The 22,714-nt window shown below is 35.2% G+C and overlaps 1 protein-coding gene across 2 annotated transcripts in view; it reads left to right on the top strand.

Moving 5' to 3' along the window:
- Positions 1 to 22,714, top strand: part of Arl15 (ADP-ribosylation factor-like 15) — a 393,962-nt gene that overhangs the window by 134,630 nt on the left and 236,618 nt on the right. For both annotated transcript variants that reach the window (XM_005392717.2, XM_005392718.2), the window contains 2 exons: positions 57 to 201; positions 17,375 to 17,434. In XM_005392717.2, coding sequence (XP_005392774.1) covers positions 57 to 201; positions 17,375 to 17,434 — 205 coding nt within the window. The remainder of the gene's footprint in view (positions 1 to 56; positions 202 to 17,374; positions 17,435 to 22,714) is intronic.

Below are 22,714 nucleotides of genomic sequence, written 5' to 3' on the forward strand. Positions count from 1 at the left end.
CTCTCTCTCTCTCTCTCTCTCTCTCTCTCTCTCTCTCTCTCTCTCTCTCTCGGCAGTGTTTTAGAGCACTTTGCTGCAAGGGACCACCACCTGCACGACCAGAGTATGATCTGGTATGTATAGGCCTCACAGGTTCTGGCAAGACAAGTCTGCTGTCAAAGCTGTGCAGTGAAAGCCCTGAGAATGTCGTGTCAACCACAGGTGAGTATAGTGCGGACCGTCTGTCCCTTCCTCCTCAGCCCCAACTTTTCCAGTTTCCTGTGCTAGTTGTGTAACTGCTCCCCTCCCTTTTGTTTGTAGTTTAGGGTGTCAGTCAGTGTATTAATTTTAATTTTAAATATTCTATCTCTTTTTAAAAAAGATTTGAGGTAGGTTTAAGAGCATTAAATTGCGATATCCCCTGTCCCTCCTGTTGATCATTTCAGTGCCACAGAATAAGTCAAGAAAATATTAATATGAACTAATCCCAAAGTCTGGAACTCTGTTTCTCTGGCAAAATGGATTCATATCAGGCACTCTGAGTGCTATCTTCCTTTGAAGTGTCACTCTAGCCTGCCTTTGTTGCTCACATACTCCCTAAACAGCATCCCTAGAACAGTCTGAATTTTCTTCCCTCCTCATTTTTCACCTGGACTGTAGTCACTGCAGGAGAACATTGATCAGTTTTACCATTATTGTTTTTGACTTTTAAAGAGAACTTATTCTGAGACAGTGGTTTTCAATCAGGGGAGATTATGTTCTCCACCCTACAGCAGACAACTGGGAATAGGTGGTAGTGGCCTCTAGTGGGTAGAGGCCAGTAATGGTACTAAACATCCTACAGGGCACAGGTCAGCCCCCACAACGAAGAATTATCTGGCGCAAAATGTTGTCAGTGCCAAAGGTGACAGTTTGTCCTAGGTTTTTTGTCACTCTTCAAATTCTTCCTCTTCCTCTTCTGACAGTGACACAAGAAAGAGTATAAATTAGACAGTAATGGAAGAATAGTTGTAGGAGATGAAGACCACATTTGCCATGGAAGGAGACTTGATAAGCAGGGCAAAACATTTTGGGGAAAGTTGAAACACTTGTATATTTAGCCAGATTTTTGAGCATCTATTGTGTGCTAGGTCCAGTCTTAGACACTGGGGATCAGCACTGATCCCAGTACCCCAGGGGACTCAGTCTCCTGGCCACATAGACCTTCAGTTCATATCTAGAAATATACAAAAGTGAGGGCATGGAGGAAGGAGAGGATGCACAATGCAGTTCTCTGCATTGGCTCTGAAGTTGCTTGGCAGGACAGTAGATAGGGACAAGAGAGTGGGGTAGGAGAAGAGAGAGGATTATAGATCAAAGGGAAAGCTTGGATGAGGTGGAGAGATGTGAAAGAGAGTGAATCCTCTTGGAAACCACATTTCTGCATAACTGCAGTGTATGTTCAGTTGAGGATGATGGCTGAAACTTGGCAAACTCTGTATACTGTTTCCAGAAATGGGAGCTTTCTTTGTAGATAGTGTAGAGTCATAAAGAAGGTATTTTAAGTAGAAACTATGCTCGGGTATTCATTTGAGAAGGATCAAGCTGGCTGGGATGTGGAAGCTGAATTATGAGAAGCACATTTGGAGGCAGAGGATGAGTGTAATGGTGCAACCCAGGTGATGAAGGCCTTAGTGAAGGCAGACACAGAGAGAACAGAAAGGAGGAAATAGGTGGGATTTGTTATGTGAAGGCTAGAATTAACAGGACTCAGTGACCACTTGGGAGCACGAGAGACAGAGAAGCCACAGAGGACTCAGTTCTTGGTTTTAGGTGATGGGTGGGTCATGAAATCATACCCCCGGATTTCCTGACAAGTAGGAAAAATATTAATGATCGAGAGTCTTTTTTTGTTTGTTTTTGTCTTTTTGAGTTGGGGTCTTGCTGTGCACTTTAGGCTGGCCTTGAGCTCACTTTGTAGCCCAGGCCGGCCTTGAACTTGCAATCATCTTCCTGCCTCTCCTTCCCAAGTGCTGAGACTACAGGCATGCGTGGCCGCGCCTGGCTGTGATCAAGAGTCTTATATCAGTTCAGGTCAGGTTTTGCCACAAGTAAGTTTGAAAAATAGAGTAAGATCTGGGAACTTTCCTGAGGATGAGCAGAGAGCTTAAGTAAAGTCTGCATGAAGTCAGCCCTGACTATCTGCCTTTTCTCTCAGACAGAACTGAATACTCCCTTCTTTTTCCATACTGGACCTGGTTTATATTTCTACCATTTAGTGTCTGTTACCCTTCTTTTTTTTACATGTCAATCTCCCACTCCAAGCCTGTAATCTCTTACGGGCAGGTACAACATCTTACTTGCCATTGTATACCTATAGCCTGACACAAATTTGGCCATGAGTAGATATAGGTGTGTGTCAAATGAATGAACAAATGAGTACACTGATTCCACATAGTGTTTTTATGTAAAATGTTCCCTGTCATCCTTACAAAAGGCTTTAACAGGTAAAAATCTTTTTTCATACTCTGTTTTTAAGTCATCTGAGGATCAAAGATATAGTAATATAGCCATTGTTATACAGCTTGTGACAAAAGTGGGATACCAGGTCAAGTCTACAAATGAAGTTGAGTGCTATCCAAGGCCTAGCATTTCTGATGTGATTCTGTACTTAATAGTTTTTTATAAGATCGTGGATATCTTTTGAGTGACGTGCTACAAGGCTATAAAAACCTTATTAGCTTAATTCTTGTCAGGCAAAGTAACTTCTAAAATGTATGTAAGAATGAAAAAACTATGCTTTTCTTCAGTTACTTGTATTAGAGTTATCTTTTGGCACTATTGCTAGAACAGTTTTGAATTATAATGTAAAAATTATCTAATTTTATAATGTATTTATGAATTATAATTTAATGTTTTATTAAATTTTTAATTGCTATTTTTGTTTCACTCAAACCAACCATGACACTGAGTGCCAGTTGATTTTTTTGAGGATATAGATATTAAATTGGCTAACTGTTTGGATATCAAACTTCTGTGATTTGCAGTTACCCAGAACTTGGCACAGTGTTTTTTTGAAGGTCTCTTTGGAAGCCTCCCTGCCACCATGAGGTTTACATTGTCTTCAGAAGATAACATTTTCTAATGATAAAACAGTTCACATTTAATGTTTATGCCAGACCCTACGATATGACAGAATGTGATATGTGCTGTACTTGATGAAATAAATACAAAAATTAAAAATGATTATTTCTAACCTGGGTATTAAAGAAGGTTGCTTAGTGAATGTTACCTTTGAGTAGAAATAAAAAGAACGAGTCAAATAATATAAATATAAGTCTGTGAGATGACCAGTGGGTGGTAACAACATGGTCATTAATAAGCAAGGCTAGAACAGTTTCAGTAGATTATTGGGGTAATATCCAATCTGAGAAATGAAGGGATAGTAATTGAGAAAAGAGATTGAGCTGTAGATTATCATTTTTACTGCTTGACTATTTGACTAAGATTGTATATAGACTATTCTTTCTACAAGACAGACCAAAGATAGAGTGGGAAGGAGGAAAAGGATGAGGGAGGGAAAGAAGGAGGGGAGGGGAAGAGGAAGGGAAGGAGAAAGGAGAAGAGAGAGAAGGACAAAGAGAGAAAGAAGGGGAAGGGGGAAAAGTAAGAAAGAGAGAGCCAGAAGTAGGGGTGTGCGTGTGTGTGTGTGTGTGCATGTGTGTGTGTGTGTTCAGGGAATTTGTTCTCATAAGGAAAAGTCTCATAAGCATCTTTGTAGATAGAGGTGTAAGGGTGATTATCTGGGGAGAAGGAAAGACAAGATGCCCAAGAGAGGACAGTAAATGCAAGAATGAATGAAGACTTCTAATTCTGGTCAAAATGGACTAAGTGGAACTTGTTTGGCCTCCCACCTGAGAGAAGCAAAATGAATTTTAAAAGGCACAAAATGTGTAAAACAATAGTTTGCAAAAAGTGAATACCAAGCATCAAGGGTCAGTCATTCGTGAGAAGTGAGGAACAAATGCTGGAGCTTACCGCCTTTAGTTCCCACACTGTGGCACAGTTCCTGAATGAGCTGAGGCTGCGGTCAGGGAACTTCCTACATTGGGAGATGGAGCTGGGAATCCGAGATACCAAGGCAGCTAGAGTTCGCAGGACAAACCACAGGAGAAAACCATTGCACAGAGAGAAAAGCAGAGATCTTCAGGAGGTCTCCCTGAATGCCCTACAATGTGGACAGTACATGCATATGAAGAAATGATCCAGGACCAGCGAAGGAAACGTTTGAAAGGACTGGGGAAATAGTGCCTGGTCTTCACACAGGCCTGAGAACCAGCAAATGGACTGGGAAAAAAAATCATAATCCATGAGGAATCAGAGTTCTTACCAGGGTTTCAGCTAAGGAATCTGCCTGGAGCTGAGTACTGCTCTGGACTCATCTAAGGTATTATTTTAGCAAGATCTTAAGGCTATGATGATTTCCTGGTAATTCTAATGTATCAGCTCTGTAACAGTTACAGAAAAAAAAAATACCTAGCCCTCAACAAGGTAAAATTCACAATAATTGATATTCAGTCAAAGATTGTCAGGCATGGGAAGAGGCAGAAAAAACATAACTCATAATGAGGAAAAAAACAGCTCCTAAAAACATAATCATTCATTTGAAGATGACCCAAAACTGGCACATATATTAAAGTTAACAAAGGACATTAAAACTGTTATTATAACTATATCTCATCTACTTATAAAGTTGGGATATGGAAGATATATTTTTTAAAGACCCATTGAAAACTTCTACTGGTGAATAAATATCTGAGATAAAATATGTTTCAGATAAACATTACATAACTTCATCAAAGTTAGATTATTGGTTAAACTCCAATATATCTTCATGGCATATCCCTATCAACTAGGCTTTCAAGACGCTACTTCTCCTGTTATAGAAGATCTACTACATTTTCACGACCATCCACTAATAATTGTTTTTCAAATTAGTACTTTAGTATTGTACCTCACTTCACTAATACAATCTACAAAGCTTACACAATAGATGCACAAGAAATTTAAACCTTTTGAACAGTATCACCAGTATTAATGGCACATTAGATAGCATGGAAGAAGAGACTGAATGAATTTAAAGGCACTGAAGAGATTGTAGAAGAGAGAGGGAGGGAGAGAATGCAGACAGCATTGGGAAGCCGAGGAACAACTTTTAAGTGGCTCTAATCTAGGGTAACTTTAGTCTGTGAGGATCCAGGGGGTGGGGAAAGGACAGAAAAATATTTAAAGAAATAATGACTGAAACATTGTCAAACTTCATGGAAATTATACACCTACAGATCCAAGTAACTCACTGTACTCCAAACTTAAGAGGTGTGAACCAAACTATACCTACCTACTCATGTCATAAGATAGTTATTTGAAACCAGTGATTAAAAAATATGATGGCTAATTTTATTTGTAAGTTGGCTGAGTGCTGGTGCCCAGATTTGTGGTCAAACATTATTCTAAATGTTTCTATAATTTAACTATTAGTAGTTAAATCCCTAGATTTTGAGTAAAACAGATTGCCCTCTGTAGTGAGGTTTGACCTTATCAAGTTAGTTGAAAGTCTGAACAGAGCAAAACACTAACCTCCCTTGATTAAGAGATAATTCTATAGCAGGTGGCCTTTGGACTTGGAGTTCGCATGGACTCTTTCATAGGTCTCTAGCCTGCCAGTTTACTTTTGCAGATTTTGGATTTGGCCGGCCTGTATGATTACATGAGCCAAATTCCTTAAGTCAGTCTCTCTGTCTGTTGGTCTGTCTCTGTGTTTATGTGTGTGTGTATTTTTATATACATTTACAGATGTTTATATGCTTTTTGTTTTGTTTCTTTTGGGAATCCTGATACAAAATCTTTCAAAGCAAATAGAAGATGTTGCACTGAAAAGAATGTCAGGATAACATCAGATTTCTCATTAAAAACAGCACAAGTAAGAAGACAGTAAAACAGCATCTTTCCTAAGAGAGAAAAATGAAACTATATTGGGAGGGTGTTTAAAAAGAAATGGAAAAAAGCAGACGTTTTCCTAGAAATACAAAAGGTGAAAGCATATATTGTTAGCAGGTCAGCATTATAAGAAATGGTAAAGGTCCTGCAAACAGAAGAAAAATTGGACCAGATGTAAATAGGATCTCTATAAAGGGAGTGAAGAATACTAAGAATAGAAAATACATGGATAATTTTGTTAGATTTAGTTTTTTTTTTTTTTTTTTTTTTGTACTGGGAATAGAACTCAAGGCCTTGAGCTTGCCAGGCAGGCAGCTTTAGTTGCTGTTATTTAAAAATCATTTAAAGTTAACAGTTTAAGCAAAGCACCGTATACGATAAAAAATACTTAAAGCTTATAAAGGATGAAGAGAACCACAGTATTAAAAGATTTGGAGTTGAGTGGTACTGGGATTGAACCCAAGATCTTTGTACTGAGCTACATCAGCGGCCCCTTTTGATTGATTGATTGATTGATTGAGACAGGTTCTCAGTTTCTCAGACTGGTCTCAAATTTGCAATCCTTCTGCCTCAGCTTCCTAGAGTATTGAGGTTTATAAGCATGTGCTGCCTGCCCAGCCATACAATTCCTACACTCTATGTGAAATGATAGAACACATTAAAGTAGATTGGTTAAAGATGTACTATAAACCCTTAAGTAGCCACTAACAAAAATGGTTTCTCAAATGACATAACATGAAATTATCAAAAATATTTAATCCAAAAAAGTCAGAAAAAGGTGGAAAGGGAAACAGTAATAGTTGAGACAAATAGGAAATGAGTAGCAAGATGATATGCTCAAGCCTAACCATTCATAATCAAATTAAATGTAAATGGTTTACATCCCACAGTAAGGAAACACACTTGTTACGAATAGATTAGAGAGCGAGATTCTACTAAATACTGACATGTAGAAAACATACTTTAGCCAGGTGTGGTGGCACATGCCTGTAATCCCAGCACTCGGGAGGCTGAGGCAGGAGGATCCCTGCGAGTTTGAGGCCAGCCTGGGTTACAGAGTGAGCTCAAGGCCAGCCTGAACTCCATAGCAAGACCCCGTCCCAAAAAGACAAAACAAACAAAAATAACAAAAAAACCCACCAAACTTTAAATATATAAAGTATGACCAAAAAATACAGTGAATACTTACCTTTAAAAAAATATTGCGGTAAAACATACTTGGCATTAATTTCTCCCAGGATGCTCCCCCTCACTTTAACCACATTTACCCCATCATTCTTGCCACTTTCTGAAGCCGTCCCAGAAGTCCTCTTGTGTGAATGTCTTTAGTTGTGCTGTTGTGGCTACCTCGATGTTATGAGTAGGTTTGAAACTTTTTCCTTTCATGGTCATTTTGACTTTGGAGAAAAGCCAGATTTCTCATCATGCCAGATCTGGTGAATAAGGTATGTAAGGACACACCATAATGTTTTTATGATCCTACCTTTCCAATGGATGGTACTCAGCAGAAGCATTCACTATAGTTTTGATCATACCTTGTACAGACACTCATGAAATGACTTCAGAACTACTTCTGATTAATGGCAATTAATATACTTGCAATTTAATGGCAATTAATTTATTGTAATAAATTGTTTTAAAGTTTTAAATATTCATCACATACTATTGCCTCTTGTAGACACAAATAGGTTAAAGGGTTGGGGAAAGGCACTTAATGCTAATAGAAGGCAGTAGGAGTGGCTATTCTCAGGCAACATAAATATGGAGAATGAAGAAGTTCATTTCATAGTGATGAAAGGATCATCTTATTTTAGAAACCCAAACAATGCTGCACAATTAGTACTCAATAATAGAGCTTCAAAATAGATGAAGCAAAAAAAAAAAAAAGTTGCAAAGTGATATAGACAAATCCAGAGTTTTAGTCAAAGATTTCACATCAATTGCTAGAAAATGTAGCAGAAAAATTAGTCTACTACAACTTGGCTATCTGCCAGCTTGACCTGATTGATATTTGTAGTACAACTCACCCAGCAGCAACAGGCATGCCTCTCAAGTGCATGTGGAATATTTACCTAACTAAACGATCATCTACTACCTAGAACAAGTCTGAATAGATTCAGACAGACTCAAGTCCTACTAAATATGTTTTCAGATTGCAAATAGAATTGAATTAGAAATCAACAAGATCTTTGGGGAAATCTCTATTTGGAAACTACCTTCTGGATAACATGGACCAAAGAAAGAATGAAAAGAGAAATTATAACACATTTTACACCAGATGACACACAGCATATCAGAATTTATAGTATACCCTTTAAAGTAGGATTTTAGAGGATGTGATGCATAGTATTGATCACCTGTGGTTAGAAAAGGGTCTCAGATTAATGATCCTTGCTTCTGCTTAAGAAACTTAAAGGGAAGATGCATTAAACTCAAAATGAGCAGAACAAAAGAAATAATATTGACCAAGGTAGAAGTCAGTGAGGTGCAAAAAAGGAGAACTTGTTCGGTCAAAGACAGAAATTGCTAATAATAAGAGAGATGGTATTAGTACAGATTTTATAAATATTAAGAAGATAACGGAATACTGTGGCCAACTTTATGCCAGTAAATTTGACAGCTAAAGTGTACAGTGTCTTTGAAAGAAAAACCTTCAAGAAGAAATAGAAAACCCCAACAAACGTATATCTATCTTCTAAAGAAGTTGAAGCTAATGTGGTGACACGTCTGTAATCCCAGCATCTTGGGACACAGAGGGAAGAAGATAGCAAATTTGAGCCCAGCCTGAGCAACTTAGTAAGACCCGTCTAAAAATAAAAAGGATTGGGATGTTGTTCAGTGTGAAGGTCCTGGCTCTATCTTCAGTGCCACAAAAACTGAAAATAAATTAATTAAATATGTAACTAAATAAGAAATTGAAGTTACAGTTAAGGAAAGAGGACTCAAAGTTTGGTTGGTTTCACTGGTGAATCCTACCAAGCATCTTAAGGAAAAAACAATGCCAATTTTCTGTATCTTTCAGAAAATGGAAGTAGAGGGAATATTGCCCAGCTCCATTGTAAGACTAACATTAACCTGTTATTAGAACCAAAAACATTGACATTATAAGAAAACTATATACAAGTATCTCTCATGAACAAAAATGCAAAAATTACAAACAAAACTCTAGCATATCACATCTAAGAATGACATATTAGTCAGATGATTTGTCATAACCAAGTGACATCTATCCTAGGATTGCTGAATTGGCTTCACATTAAAAAGTCAGTGTCAAGCTGGAGATGTAGCTCCATGGACAAGTGCCAAACATGCACGAGGTGCTGGGTTCAATCCCTAGCTCCTGCCTGTCCCCATTTCTCTAAAATTAATATCTTTAATATCAATAAACTAAAAAAGAAGACTGTGATTATCTCAAGAGATTATGAAGAGATTATTTTGTGTTTATCAAGAGATATCAAGAGATACCCCCCAAGAAATATAACATTGATTTCTTATAAACATTTTCAATATAGTTGGAAGAGAAAGTAATTCCCTCAATTGTTACAGCAATACTGTGAGAACCCCATAGTTATGGTCCTACTTAATGGTGAAAGATGAATTTTTTCCTCATTGGATCAGGAAAAAGATGTATGTCAGTTCTCACCAGTTACATTTAATGTTATAGTAAAGAGTCTATAGGGTGTATCATGCAAGGTGAAGGAATAAATGCCTTCAATTTTGAAATAGAATAAGGTACACTACCTTTGTTTGCTGAAGAAATGATCATCAATATGGACAATTAAATGTAATCTATAACTTTATATAGTAGATTGGAGATTGTTGATGTGAATTATAGGTGGTAGTTTTAGAGATCTGAAAACTGAAAGACTTGTAGAATAGCTTGACCATTAATTTGGAAAACATTGTCCTTAATAATAGAAGATGGTAGGGTGTGGTTCACAATTGTTAAGCACATACTCAGTTAACTCAGATATGCAGTATGAACAAATTTCTCCCCAGTTAGAAGACAGAAATGTGGACACTCATATCTAAGCAGATGTTATATTTTAGTTGGCAAGTTATTAAGAAGTGGCTGTGATGTGATTTAAAAGTATTAAAAGGAAACAAAACTTGTGCTGGGAGGCACTGAGAAGAGAAGGAAAGGTTCTATTTGGAGTAGGAGAGTGAAAAATGTTTGCAAGAAAATATTGGAGCATGAAGAAGACTTAACAGAGGAGGCTCCATATGATTCACTGAAAAGGCTCTGTAATGATATAGGGTGGGCTGAGTTGCATTAGAGGCAACTAGTAAAGATGTAGGAGAGAAGGGGTAGGTGTTTATGAGTTTGGTCTTGTGGTCAGCAGAGTGAAGGAGGACTAGTTGATGGGGAAACAAATTAATGATGGCAGAGCTCTAGGTTATATGCTGATTGTAGTTAGCAGTGGATCCAGAAAACCCATTGGAATTCAAGATGGGCACTGCTAGCATCCTCAGACATACTTTCCAAGCTCAGTGTTCTTTTTGTGAATTGCAGGTTGTGTGTGTGTGTGTGCGTGTGTGTGTAAGTGAAGAACAAGGAGGTGGAAGGAAGGTACTAAAATAGAAGAGCCCAGTAGTAAGAAAAGGAGTAGGAAAAGATATGCAAAGTCTGAAGGCTTGTGAATATACGGTGTTGAACCCGGCAGGAGAATAGCCTGAGGAAGCCCCAAGAAAATAGTTCATACAAAAGACTAGGAATTTGAACAAATAAAAATTTAGAAGCATTGGAATGCTGAAGTCAAGAAGATAATTATAAAAAGAGAGCATTGTTGTTCGGTTATCACTAATTACAGATAATTATTTATGGTGGTATATTTAGAAGATTCAATTATATCTCTATGTAGCATTGAGAGTCTAATATAAATTATGTAATGTCCAGAAAGAGATAATTCATGAAAAGAGTAAATGGCAAAGAAATAAACAGAACAGGTTCAGCTTTACCAGAAATTCATCTTGACTAGAGAATAAAAAGAAAATGTTCATTTTATATGTGAAGTTAGCAAGATTCTTTTCTTTATGAGAAGACCAATAGCGGTAAGATTGTGATGGCATTGGTATAAATATATACTACTAGCGCTGTTGTGTTTGTTACTGTTCCTTTTTTGGGAAAGCAATTATTCATATAAATCAAAAGTTACCAGAATACTCTCGGACCTAGCAATGGTACCACTGGAAATTTATGTCAAGCCAGTAATTTTAAAAGAAACTATATATATAAGGCAATTCCTTGCAACATTTTGTATGACATCTAGAATTTGAAAGCAGTGTAAATGTTCTACAGCAATGGAGTTTAAATGTTAAGTAAATTATGGTAACTCAGTTGCAATGATTATATAGTAGAAAATATATACAATCTTCAGTTGAAAAAAATGAAAACAATTTAATGTTTATCTTTTAAAATCAAATGCTAGTTTTCCATAGTTTAAATATAGTCTAGAAAAAAACTTAGAAAAATAACAATGTGCTTTGTTGATGTGGCTGAGTTATGGTGATATTTTATAATTTTAAATTATTCTTCTATAATATTTTGACACTCTAAAGCCAATTAAAAATGAAACATTTGTTGGAAGAGTTTTAAACAACTAAAAAGGGAATCTACCTTGAGAGTTGATGAAATGAAAACATATCATAAGAAAGGTATGTCTATCCAGTTTCAGCAAGGCAACAATGCGGGCCTTTTTCCAGGAAGAAAGGAAATCCAAAATTTATTGGATTGTTAACTTCGGCAATCTTCCAGCTTTGATATAATTTTAAAACGACACTTAAATTGTCAAAACTCAAAGGGCCAAAAAATCCTCCAGAGAGCAGGACCTGTTGGTGAAGAGAAAAAAACTGGACGGCTTGCTTGTTGGTCTAAAATCAAAAGTGAACTCTGTCCAGAGTTAATTCCTTGAGTGTATATACATGAGGAATTTGTTGATAAGAGGCGTTGTTAAAACTGTGGATTACACAAATATCCCCCTGCCCGTTTAAACCAGAGAAATGGAATCTAAAAGCTTAAGGTACTATGTTGATATAATATGGAGAACAGAAAACTGAACACTTTTAATTGAAAAAGGTTGAGAATATCAAGATTATATATTTGGGTACTTGTAAAATTGTCAAGAAGTGTGTCACTCAGTTAAAAGAGAAAAACATCATGACAGTTGGAAAGAAAAGTTCATGAAAATTTGAATGAAGCATTTAAATAACTTTAGTATTACTTATGTATGTTAAGTAACCAGAAAAACAAGTTAGAAAGTCAGATTTTGGTATCTGCTAAAAGATTGTGTTTTATAACTGCCAGTAGATTAAATTACTTTTTATGGTGGTTTAATCATAATTAGAAGGATTTTGCTCAATTTTTTTATCTAAGTATAACAAAATTGTCATGGAGTAGATAATGTTCTTCGTTCAGGTCCAGACTACCAGATCTATGGAAAGTCTTTCCCTTTAGAAGTTTTAGGGTGACTCAGAAATCTCAGAAACACACATGAAATATGTGTATGTGTGCAGACTTGGAGGAGGGGGCAAGAAGGATTTAGTATGTAGGCCCAAGTAAACTATTCAAATGTTCCACATGATGAATAAAAATAGACTAACCTTCCTCCCAAAACTAATTTTGTTACAATTCCAGGAATGCTTTCCCTGCATGAAAAATTTCAAATCCATCTTCCTTGTATCACAGGTTTTATTGGATTTAAGGATTGCAAAACAAAGACTGAAAGGCTATGCAAACAATTATTTCCCTAAAGAGTTACTCAGTCATATATTTATTAAAATTTGTGGCGTTAAATCTTAGGGGAGGTTTTAGTCTTACTAATGTAGCTTAGATAGGCCAGGAAAAAATGAGTGCTTAACTTTGGCTTCTGCCATCAAATTGCTTGAATGTAGCCTGGGGAGACCTACCCTTGAGGCCCTCCGCCAGATACTGGAGACCACTAAGGATCAACTTGATGGTTACTGTAATTTCCTCCTTTTTGTTTAATATAAATAAGGGAATCCTAATTTTAAGGGACATCCAAGAGCTAATCTGGTTCGCTCATTTTGCAGATGAGGATTTCAAGGCTAAGACAAAAAATGTGGCTGCTGAGTCTAAGTATTGGTGACTAGGATTTTTAGGCAATGTCTTGTCACATCAACACACTGTATCCCAGTGGGGAGCATAACAGGATGTTTAGTATTTGAAAAAGCAAGAGATGATCAGACTGCTATTGCTCAGTCAGCTGGACATTTTTCCTCCCTTCCCAGGTTCCTATTATTTCTAATTATGTCTTCTAATAAAGAACTTCCTAAACTGATGGTTTTATTTTAGCCCATTAAAAAGAAAGCTGTGTAATGTAGACCTGAGAACACTTAACTTGGGTTTGTCATGTTGATTTGTAAACAAAAAAGAAAGTAAATTAGTGGGTTTATGAGACGTGTGTATTGGCCAATCAGCCCTACCAGCATTTAAGCTCATAACTGGACAAAATAGATGAATCTGCCAGTTTGTATATACATAGAGGAGCTGTGAAAGTACTGTATAGAGCTCTGGTCACAAGACCTGGGTTAAAACCTTGAATATAGCTTTTAGTACTTTTGGCACGATACTTAACCCCTTTGTGCTTCACTTTCTTTTTTATGTCAGTACAGTCAGTATAGTACAGTACAGTACAGTAGTACTTATATTAACTGGGATTATTGTAAATTAGCAAACAGTGTGTGAATCTTTGGCACAGTGTTGAAATTGTATTATATCAGGCATTGGCATACAGGATACCTTGCATACTATTTCTTCATTAGTAATCCTTGCAGTCTGGTTGGGAATGGACAAAAAACAAAGTGATGTGTAGTTGAAACTGTGAAAATTACTTAGAAGTACTGAGTGTTGGCAGAACATCAGTTCAGAAAAATCAACCTAGTTAATTAAGCATACCAGAGAAAGTTTCAATAGCAAAATAACTTTCTCAAAATCAAATATATAATAAATAGTAGACCCAGAATTTAAACTCATCCTTGCTTTAGAGTCCATGCTTTTATTCCTCAAAGCAACATTTATTCTTTACCCCTTGACCTCATCCATTCTAATGGAAAATAATAACAAAATATGATAGTTGCCCTTTTTGATTGCCCTTCTGATGAACTGAAAGTATTGCTTTAAATTTTTAGTTGTGTTTTATCTTTGCAAATGCTTAAAATGACTAAAATAGTAAAATGTTGATTCTCTTCTATGAGTAGTGCATTGTTTTATTTTCTGGACTGATACCTATATTTGGTCTTCTGAACATTATTAATTATCGTAGCTTTACTGTAAAGTAATATAGAGATAGCAGTAATGGAAGACTATATATATCTTTGTGGTATTAATGTAGCCATGTGTATTTTATTTAAGAAGAGAACATTTATAGGTATTCTGCAGAAATATAATTATATGCCTATAAATTACATAGCTAGGTTATTCTGTTTAGTGTGAATGTCTGAACATATTTTTGTAATCAATTTATTATTACTTTACATAGATTTAAAGATAGTGACAGTAATAGAACCTGTCTGTTAATTTCCAAAGTTGTATTTTGCATAAGTTTGTGGCCCTTTCTGGAAAGATAATACATCTCCTTAAGTACCTGCATGTTATTAGCTTTTAAGAGTCAAAGCTGATTAAACATTGCTGGTGTGCTCTAGAACTTTCTTTTTAAGTTGGGATGTGTCCTTCTCTGGGAAATCCATACTTGAGTTGTGCCAAACATTACCACTAATAAACTATGTATAGCATTTGCATAAGGCTTTGCATTTCCAGTATTTTGCAATCACTGCTTTTTAATCCATATACCATCCATTTGAGGTAGGTAGATACTTTCAAGCCTCCAAGTCTCCTGCAGGGGAATTTTGATGCCAGCAAAAGTATTATGATTGGCACAGACTTTTCTTAATTTCCCAGAGGCCAGACACCTGGAGAGGCTTTTCTACAGTACACGTCACCTGGGACTGCCTTCTCTTTCCCTACTGCTATTTTACTAAGATCAGAGACGTGTGTGCCATTAGCTATAATGCTGCACTGACTGTGTCAATCTGCCTTAAACCATGAAGGAAGGGTACACTTTGGAAGATTCTTAGAGAGCGCATTGATCTTGTACTTTCTGCATAGCACATTTCCACTGTTGACACCTCTCTCACACCAACAACATGGTACTTTTCATTCAGTTTTAACTTTTACTTCTCCAACGAGGTACTTGATTAATAAATGAGCACTCAGAGTATCTGTTATGATTTTGTAAAATATTCAGGTAGACAAAGTATATATAGATATACCTAGTGATTGAGTTGTTAACAGTAATCATGGATCAAAATATAATGCTAGCAGACATATTGTGTGCTTGCTGTGCAGCAGACACGGTGACATATATTGTCTCATCCTTGTAGCAATGTTACGAAGTAGATACTACCATTTGTTTTACAAAAGAGAAAGCAGCGAAGGCTAGTAGGTTGGCCACAGTGACAGAGCTAATAAAAACTAGAGCTAGAATTTAAGGCTAGTTTGGTTGACTCCAAAGTTAGTTCTTCAGTCACTGTATAATAATATTGCCTGATGTGGAGGGTAACAAATACTTTATGAAAGTGCTGGGGCAACAGGTAGCTAAGGAGTGCAAAAGGTAGGCTGGATTAAAAAGGCAAAGCAAAACTGCAAAACTGTGCAAAAGAATTGTTTTTATCAGTATCATACTTTATTTGAACCCTTTTACCTTTCCACGCACCTATCATAACTTCAAATGAATGAGAAGTATTTGGGTATCATCGTCTTTATTGATAATTTCTTGGAAAAGGGACTAAGTTTCATTCATCTTGTAATAATACATAATAAATAATCCTTAAAACTTGAAGTGGAAATAGTGGCTCTTTAAAGGAGCTGGAAAATTCTCATCAAAATGGTAGTTTTACTCATCTTTTCTCACAGAAAGAAATTTCCATTAAAGACAATGGTTTACCCAAATAGAACTTATGTAAAAATAGATGTGTTTAGAAAGACTTTTAAAAAACATACGACAGAATCTTACGGGTATGGATAACGCAATAGGCTCAAGAGTGTGACTTTTTTGTCTTCCTGTGTTTTGGCCTATGATAAAACTTACTCTAACTGAAAAGTGAACCCTAGAAAGATTAGAAATGGGTCTTACTTTATATTAGTTAATCATTTGATAATAACTTTGTAAAGAAAGAACCTGTCAAGGTCCTGGGGCTTTGACTATATTTGCTTAGTGTGTACTCAGTATGACTCCTTCTAATGTAAGTAATGAGTTTCCTATTTTAAACATTCAAAATATATTTCCTCTTTCAGCTGTCTAGTAAAGTTAATCCTTAACGCTGGTATCATGTACTCATAATTAGTTTCCATCTTTTTTTTACAATTTTTTTAAAAGAAATATTAATGCTCTTGTATTACAAAATATTCTTCTACTTTTGGAAACTATATTGGAATTCCTGAGTAAAGCTACCAAAGAAGCCTTTGTGTTATAGTTTTTCTGTGTATTTAATGGGTGTGTGGGGGGAAATATTTGGTTCACACACATTTTCAGGGTTTTTTTTTTTTGGTACTAGGAATTGAACTCAGGACCGTGTGCTTGGCAGGCAGGTGCTTGTGCCGCTGAGCTATATCCCCAGCTCCTCAATTAATTTTTATACACATATTTATTCAAGAATTTTAATTCTTCTTGAGATAATTCTAGTATTTTTTCTGGAAATTTTAAACTATTATTTTAAAAATTATTTTATTGTTACCATTCTCTTAAAAGAATAGGGCTTTACTTGAAAGAGAAATGCAAGTATGTGATAAAATATTCAAAGGAATGATAATTGTTAAGTCCCAATACATTGTTCATTGTAGGATTATGTACTCTGAGTATATTTTTACCATAAATCATTTGTAGATGCACTGTAAAATGATTGCTATGCATAAATGGACAATTACATTTATACCTTTAAGCAAAATATGTGTCTATTATTAACTGTGTGCATAAAGGAAAACACTACTTTGAATACAGTATAATTCTAATGTAAAATGGTTATAATTTAAGTACTTTGATCTCTAGAGTTGCTGAGTTATATGTGAGAAAAATTGTAAGGCATTAACTTTAGGAATTAGATGAAAAGACTGTAGACTTAATATTTTCTTTGAAGCTTCTCTATACTTACAAATGTCTTTCTTACAACTGATTAAGAATTGTGTGGTGATATTATATATTAATTAAAGAATAATGCATTATTGAAGTAAAGGGGCTGGGTTTATATTTTCCTATAATACACAATGAAGCCTTTAAAATTGTAGAAAGTATTATAAGATTATCAGCTACTTTGGAAAGTATGTGTTTCTAGTATAAGATATGGAAAGTAAAACTTGTGTAAAATTTGAAGTTCTAATTCCTATGTTTTTGTTTTCTAATTTTAGGTTTTAGTATAAAGGCAGTGCCATTCCAGAATGCCATCTTGAATGTAAAAGAACTTGGAGGTATAACATTTAAAATGCTTTCTGTCTGACTTTCACTTTACTTATTTGGTATTTATGTACAGTATATAATTAAAACATTGTAATAATTTACTCTAGGTGATTCATTTTTACCTTCTTTCTTAATGATATATTTCCTGGAAATATTTCCTTCTCTTAACATATGTATTAAAAGCTGTTGAAGAATTCTAACTAATATAAACTGTGTTTTCTTTTGTATAGGTCCAAGGGCTACACTAATGATAACTGATGTGTTATACTCTTTGATTGTACTTGTTCAAAATGTTTATTCTTGAATGAAATATAGGAAGAGAATTTTAATATAATTATTGAAAATGTACATACAGCAAAGAATTATATTTATATTGCAAATTTTATTGTATTGAATCTTTTTGCATATATGTATCACAATAACAAGTCTTTGCAAGTGGGTTCTTTGCTTACCAAGCACATTTATTGTACCCCAAAGCATACATCACTTAGTCTTTCACAATACTCTCTCTCTCTTTTTGGTTAGGTTTTATGTCAGTCAGGAGCTTAACATATATAAATAGATTAACAAAGGATTCAGTGAATTCAGTGAACCTACTAGATTCTCTTGTGGCACAGGAAAATGGTAAGTATTGTAGAGTTTAGTATAATATTGATGAGCTTAATGTTGTAGAAGAAAGTTCTCGTCCATCTCTTCAATCACTTTGTGATACTGACTTTACCCTGCCTTGTTGTATTATTTTGTTTTTTCCTTCTTCAAGGTCATTCTGACATTGACCTGTTTTTATCTTGATGAAATTCAAACACCAACTTTCTGCCATTTTAAAGGTGTTTGGTACTTTCTTATTTTTCTCCTATAGATAGTGGCTAATCTTTTTAGGTATTTCTTCAGAGCACCATGTCTAGGGCAGATTTACTTTTGTTGGTCAAGTTTATAGCTATCTTTGGTTTTTATAGAAATTAATAGTTAAATGTAGCAATGATAAATCTGGATTTTCCTGTAAGATGTTTGGTTTTTGCCATTCTGACACCAAAAATCATACAACACAAATATTCTTATAATAACTTCACATAAAATTTTTAGAATGCTATGTTTAATTAGATTATATTAATACTGCTTTGTTTTTTGGTAGCTAGTTTTTCCTCAGTGACAATAATATTATATCTAGGTATTTTGAAGTCAGGGACATACTGTAAAAATCTATAGAATCAAAGTATATTGTTTGAGAACTCTGTTGATTTTAAATATGGTTGGTACTTAATGAATATTTTATTATTAGGGTAGGCATTAAACTTTTATTGGTTATCCAGCAGGTAAAAGAAACTGTTGATTAATGATAGTATATGTGATGTTCACTTGGATGACATAAATAGTTTTTCTTTTTAATTTTAAAAATAAAAGGAGGAAAACATTAACAGACAGACAACCTTTTACAAAATAGCAAAAGAACAATACAGACAATACAGAGTTACAAACAAAGTGGTAGGAAATTAACAATGCTTGTTGTATTACATATTGATATCTTCAAAGTGGCTTCTCATGAAAACAGATAGAGACATGCAATATTGATCAATCAAGGACTCATTAAAAGTTTCTTTCAGCAACGAGATAGAAGACAGTAGATCAGCTATGTTAACTATCCTGTATATACATACATACAAAATTTCTCCTTCTTTCCCTTCTCTTTTCCCACTTCCCAGTTGCCCTTTACCCTTGAGCATTTTCCTATCATTTGGATGACATAAATAGTAAATGTATCTGTATAGTTCAAAAAGTGAACACTTACAAGAATGTATTAAGCCTTGGCTCTGTTCCACTGATATTCAGTACAGTGAAAGATAAGTTGGAGGACTCAGCATATATAACATGGGGATAGATCTGTTCCCAAGCAAGGTATTATTTAATGAAAAACTCTGCCCTGATAATTACTAAAATGGAAATTACATTAGAGAGGATTTAGCTGGGAATTGCTGGTAATTTTTTAGTTTGTACCTGTTTTGTGATAAAGCTGAGTCGTAGGTAAAAGACAGAGCCTCTGGCTTTGGGGCAGTTATGTTAGTTTCAGGCTAATGATATATGATTTTCTGCATGCATTAGTGTTCAAGAGCACATTTTTAGCCTAAGCATGTATTCTTTTATCCTCCTGAACTTTACCAGTTATGTTTCCAGTGAGAGACTATCTCAAGGAAAGGTGACTTTCATAAAAGAATCTAATTGTGTATCCTCAAAGGCATTCTAAGAGGCAAGCAAGAAAAGGAGTTCATTCTTGGATGGTTCATTCACTAATTACCTTATTGAATCTGTTTTTTTTTTTAACTTAATACTAAATTATGTCTCCCAACATATGAAAAACTATTCTAACATATAGAAGCAATGTGTAGCATTTGTAGGATTTAAAACATAGTCTAAGATACTGGGAGTTTAGGGGAGAATTGTGACCTATTGAAATCAAATTGTCTGGGAGCTGCATGACAGAATTTCTAAGTTCACGAAAAGTTAAGTGATTTAGATTATTGTGCAAAGTTGCACAGGTAAATACCAATGCACAGTTCCTGAAAAGATAGTTCAGATTATCGGTATAGTGCAAAAGGAGATCCTGCCTCAAAATAAAAAATTAAAAAAGGAGACAGATGTAACTTAGTGCAGAGGCCATGGGTTTAATCACCAGTACTGAAAAAAAAATTCTGATGCTTTGAAAACAGAAAGGGCACAGATGTCTTATATTCCTTGTCTAGTAAAAAGAAATGGTAAGGTAAGAAATAGTAATGAATTAAATTTAATGAAAGTAATTTTTATAGAATCTTAATAAAAAATTATATGCTTGTGTATATACCTGCTATGTTTGTGCAAATATATATACATACTATATATATGTTAAATATATATAATACTTATACACATCTTCTTTATGAGAATGCTTCCACATCTATTATCAAAAGTTCTTAAAATTTTCATTCACATCAGTTTCTTCAATGTGGTATCTTTCTACTGTTCATTCAATTAATTTCCCATAATTAAAGCGTGTCCAGCATGGTCCTGGGACAGAGGGTAAAAGCTCTAAGACATACCCTTTATCTTCAAGAAACTCATGGCTTAGTGTGGAACATACTCATGAAAACAAATATAGGAAATTAATGACATTTTTGAAAATAATGACATTAAGATGGGAAAATCTAAGAACCAAAGTGCAAGGTAACTGATGATGCAAAGATAATCAAGCCTAGGGTGTTATGGTCCAGATCAGAGATCTCCTCAGCTCACCTGGCTGCATTAATTGCGCCTATCTTCATGTAAATCAAAGCTGTAAATTTTCACCTGATTTTCCCTTACTTCCTTCCCTCTCTTTCAACCTTTCTCACTGAATCTTTGCAACACTGTGCCTAGAGAACAGATGATAAGATACCAGACATGAAAACACAAGAGAGCCTGAATGTCTTTATCTAGTTCATTTGGCGAAGCAGGTGGGAATTGATTTGCACACTTACATTTAACCAGTGTACCATATGTGTAAAGCCTTTTTCCCAGTGCCTGACACAGTAGAATTTTTCCAGCTGTTATTTGCTGCTGCATTTAGAATTATTATCTGTGCCATTTAAAGTCTTTACTTGTTGGCATTTTTTCACTAACACTGTACTGGTAAAATTCCATCTTGATAAAACATGAATACTTTGCCCTCTGCCAAAAATTTTCATAGGCATTAACCTCTAACTATTGCAGATGCTTCTGTTACTTATTTTTTCTGTCCTCTCTTATTTAGAGTCTGTCAGGTCAAACTCTTGTTTAGTTAGAATACTGATTTCTGGTAAGGTAGACCTACTTAATTCCTTTGATTTCTTCACCACAGCCTATTGAATTAGAGTCTTGCCTTTGCTTTCCAAACTGTCTAGATATAACCTCCCACAAATATTCCCTTTTGATATTCTTTTACTTTTTTCTGATTCATTCAACAATTATTTACTGAGTGCATATTGTAAGTCTGAGTAAGTTCTAGGAAGTTATGGTGATTATGGTGTAAAGACAAGCACTGTGCCTGCATAAACCAAGTAATAGGTGTGAGGGAAGGCCCTTGTATACCTCCCTCTCCTTAATTAAAACCAAATATTAATTCCTGTACGCCTAGCAGGAATTCTTGGGTTAATCCTTCCATAACTGAAGGGATTACCTAGTACTATCCATGAAGGATGGGTGTTAGTTCTGATTCCTATGATAGACATTTCATAGTATTACTTAGTGAGCTACTATTTCCTACATACTCTTTCATTCATGAGTTTTTTACTGAAGCTATTTTAAATACCTTTTCTTTTAGCTTTATCTGATTACTGCCTTGCCTTGCTCTGGTTTGTTTTAGTAAATATTGTGTAAGACACCTGGCAGTGAATCTGAATGGATAGGTGGCTTAATCTGTCACAGAGTTTTCCTTCTCCTTGTGACTTATTTCCAAGTCATTGTTTTTTTTTTTTTTTTTTTTTTTGGTTTTTCTCCGGTACCGGGAACCGAACTCACGACCTTGCACTTGCCAGGCAGGCGCTTTGCCGCTGAGCTAAATCCCCAGCCCCCTCCAAGTCATTGTTCTATATGTTTCTAGTCAAGTCCATTTTTCCTTGTGTCTGTTTCACATCTAGAAAATGTAGTCAGAGTGGTTCCAATGTGATATTGTACTTGAGGACTAAATTAGTTAATGCACACCAAGTACTTCAGAGTTTGCCTGTTCTGTAGCTAGCATGTAAGATTTGTGTTCCCTGTAATTACATTCTTATTACTTCCCCCACCAAAAAAGACATCCTACGATGAAGCCCTTTACCCAGGGTCTCTAACACAAATCATATATTCTTTTCTTTTTTTTTTTTCTTTGTGGTCATGCATCTCTCCCTGTGTCTTAGACAAGTATTCTTTTTCTCATTGTGTCATACCTGTTTAAACTGAAAAGCTATGGGGAAGGGACCACTGTGGGGTCTTCTGTTTATGACTGTGTGTACTTTTGGTGCTTCTCCTGAGTTTAATCTCTTTTCCCTCTTTCCACCTTGTCGTCTGTCAGATTTCACTTAAAGTTCTTCTATCATTGCTTCTTAATTGCTTTTATCCTCTGGAATTTAAGCATATAACTGAGGTAGATAAAGCATCTAACATTTAGCTAAGTTGGAAACATTAACATAGCAGCTCTGATAATTTTTAAATTTAGCAATTGAAGTTCTTAAATAAAAATAGATTTTTATGCATTCATGGATGTTTTTATCCTGATATTGAAATTTTGTATGTGAACTGATAGAATCCAGAGATGAAAATTTCATTTC

The sequence above is a fragment of the Chinchilla lanigera genome, unplaced genomic scaffold (genome assembly GCF_000276665.1).
Source record: "Chinchilla lanigera isolate Chin_1 unplaced genomic scaffold, ChiLan1.0 scaffold00045, whole genome shotgun sequence".
Lineage (NCBI taxonomy): Eukaryota > Metazoa > Chordata > Mammalia > Rodentia > Chinchillidae > Chinchilla > Chinchilla lanigera.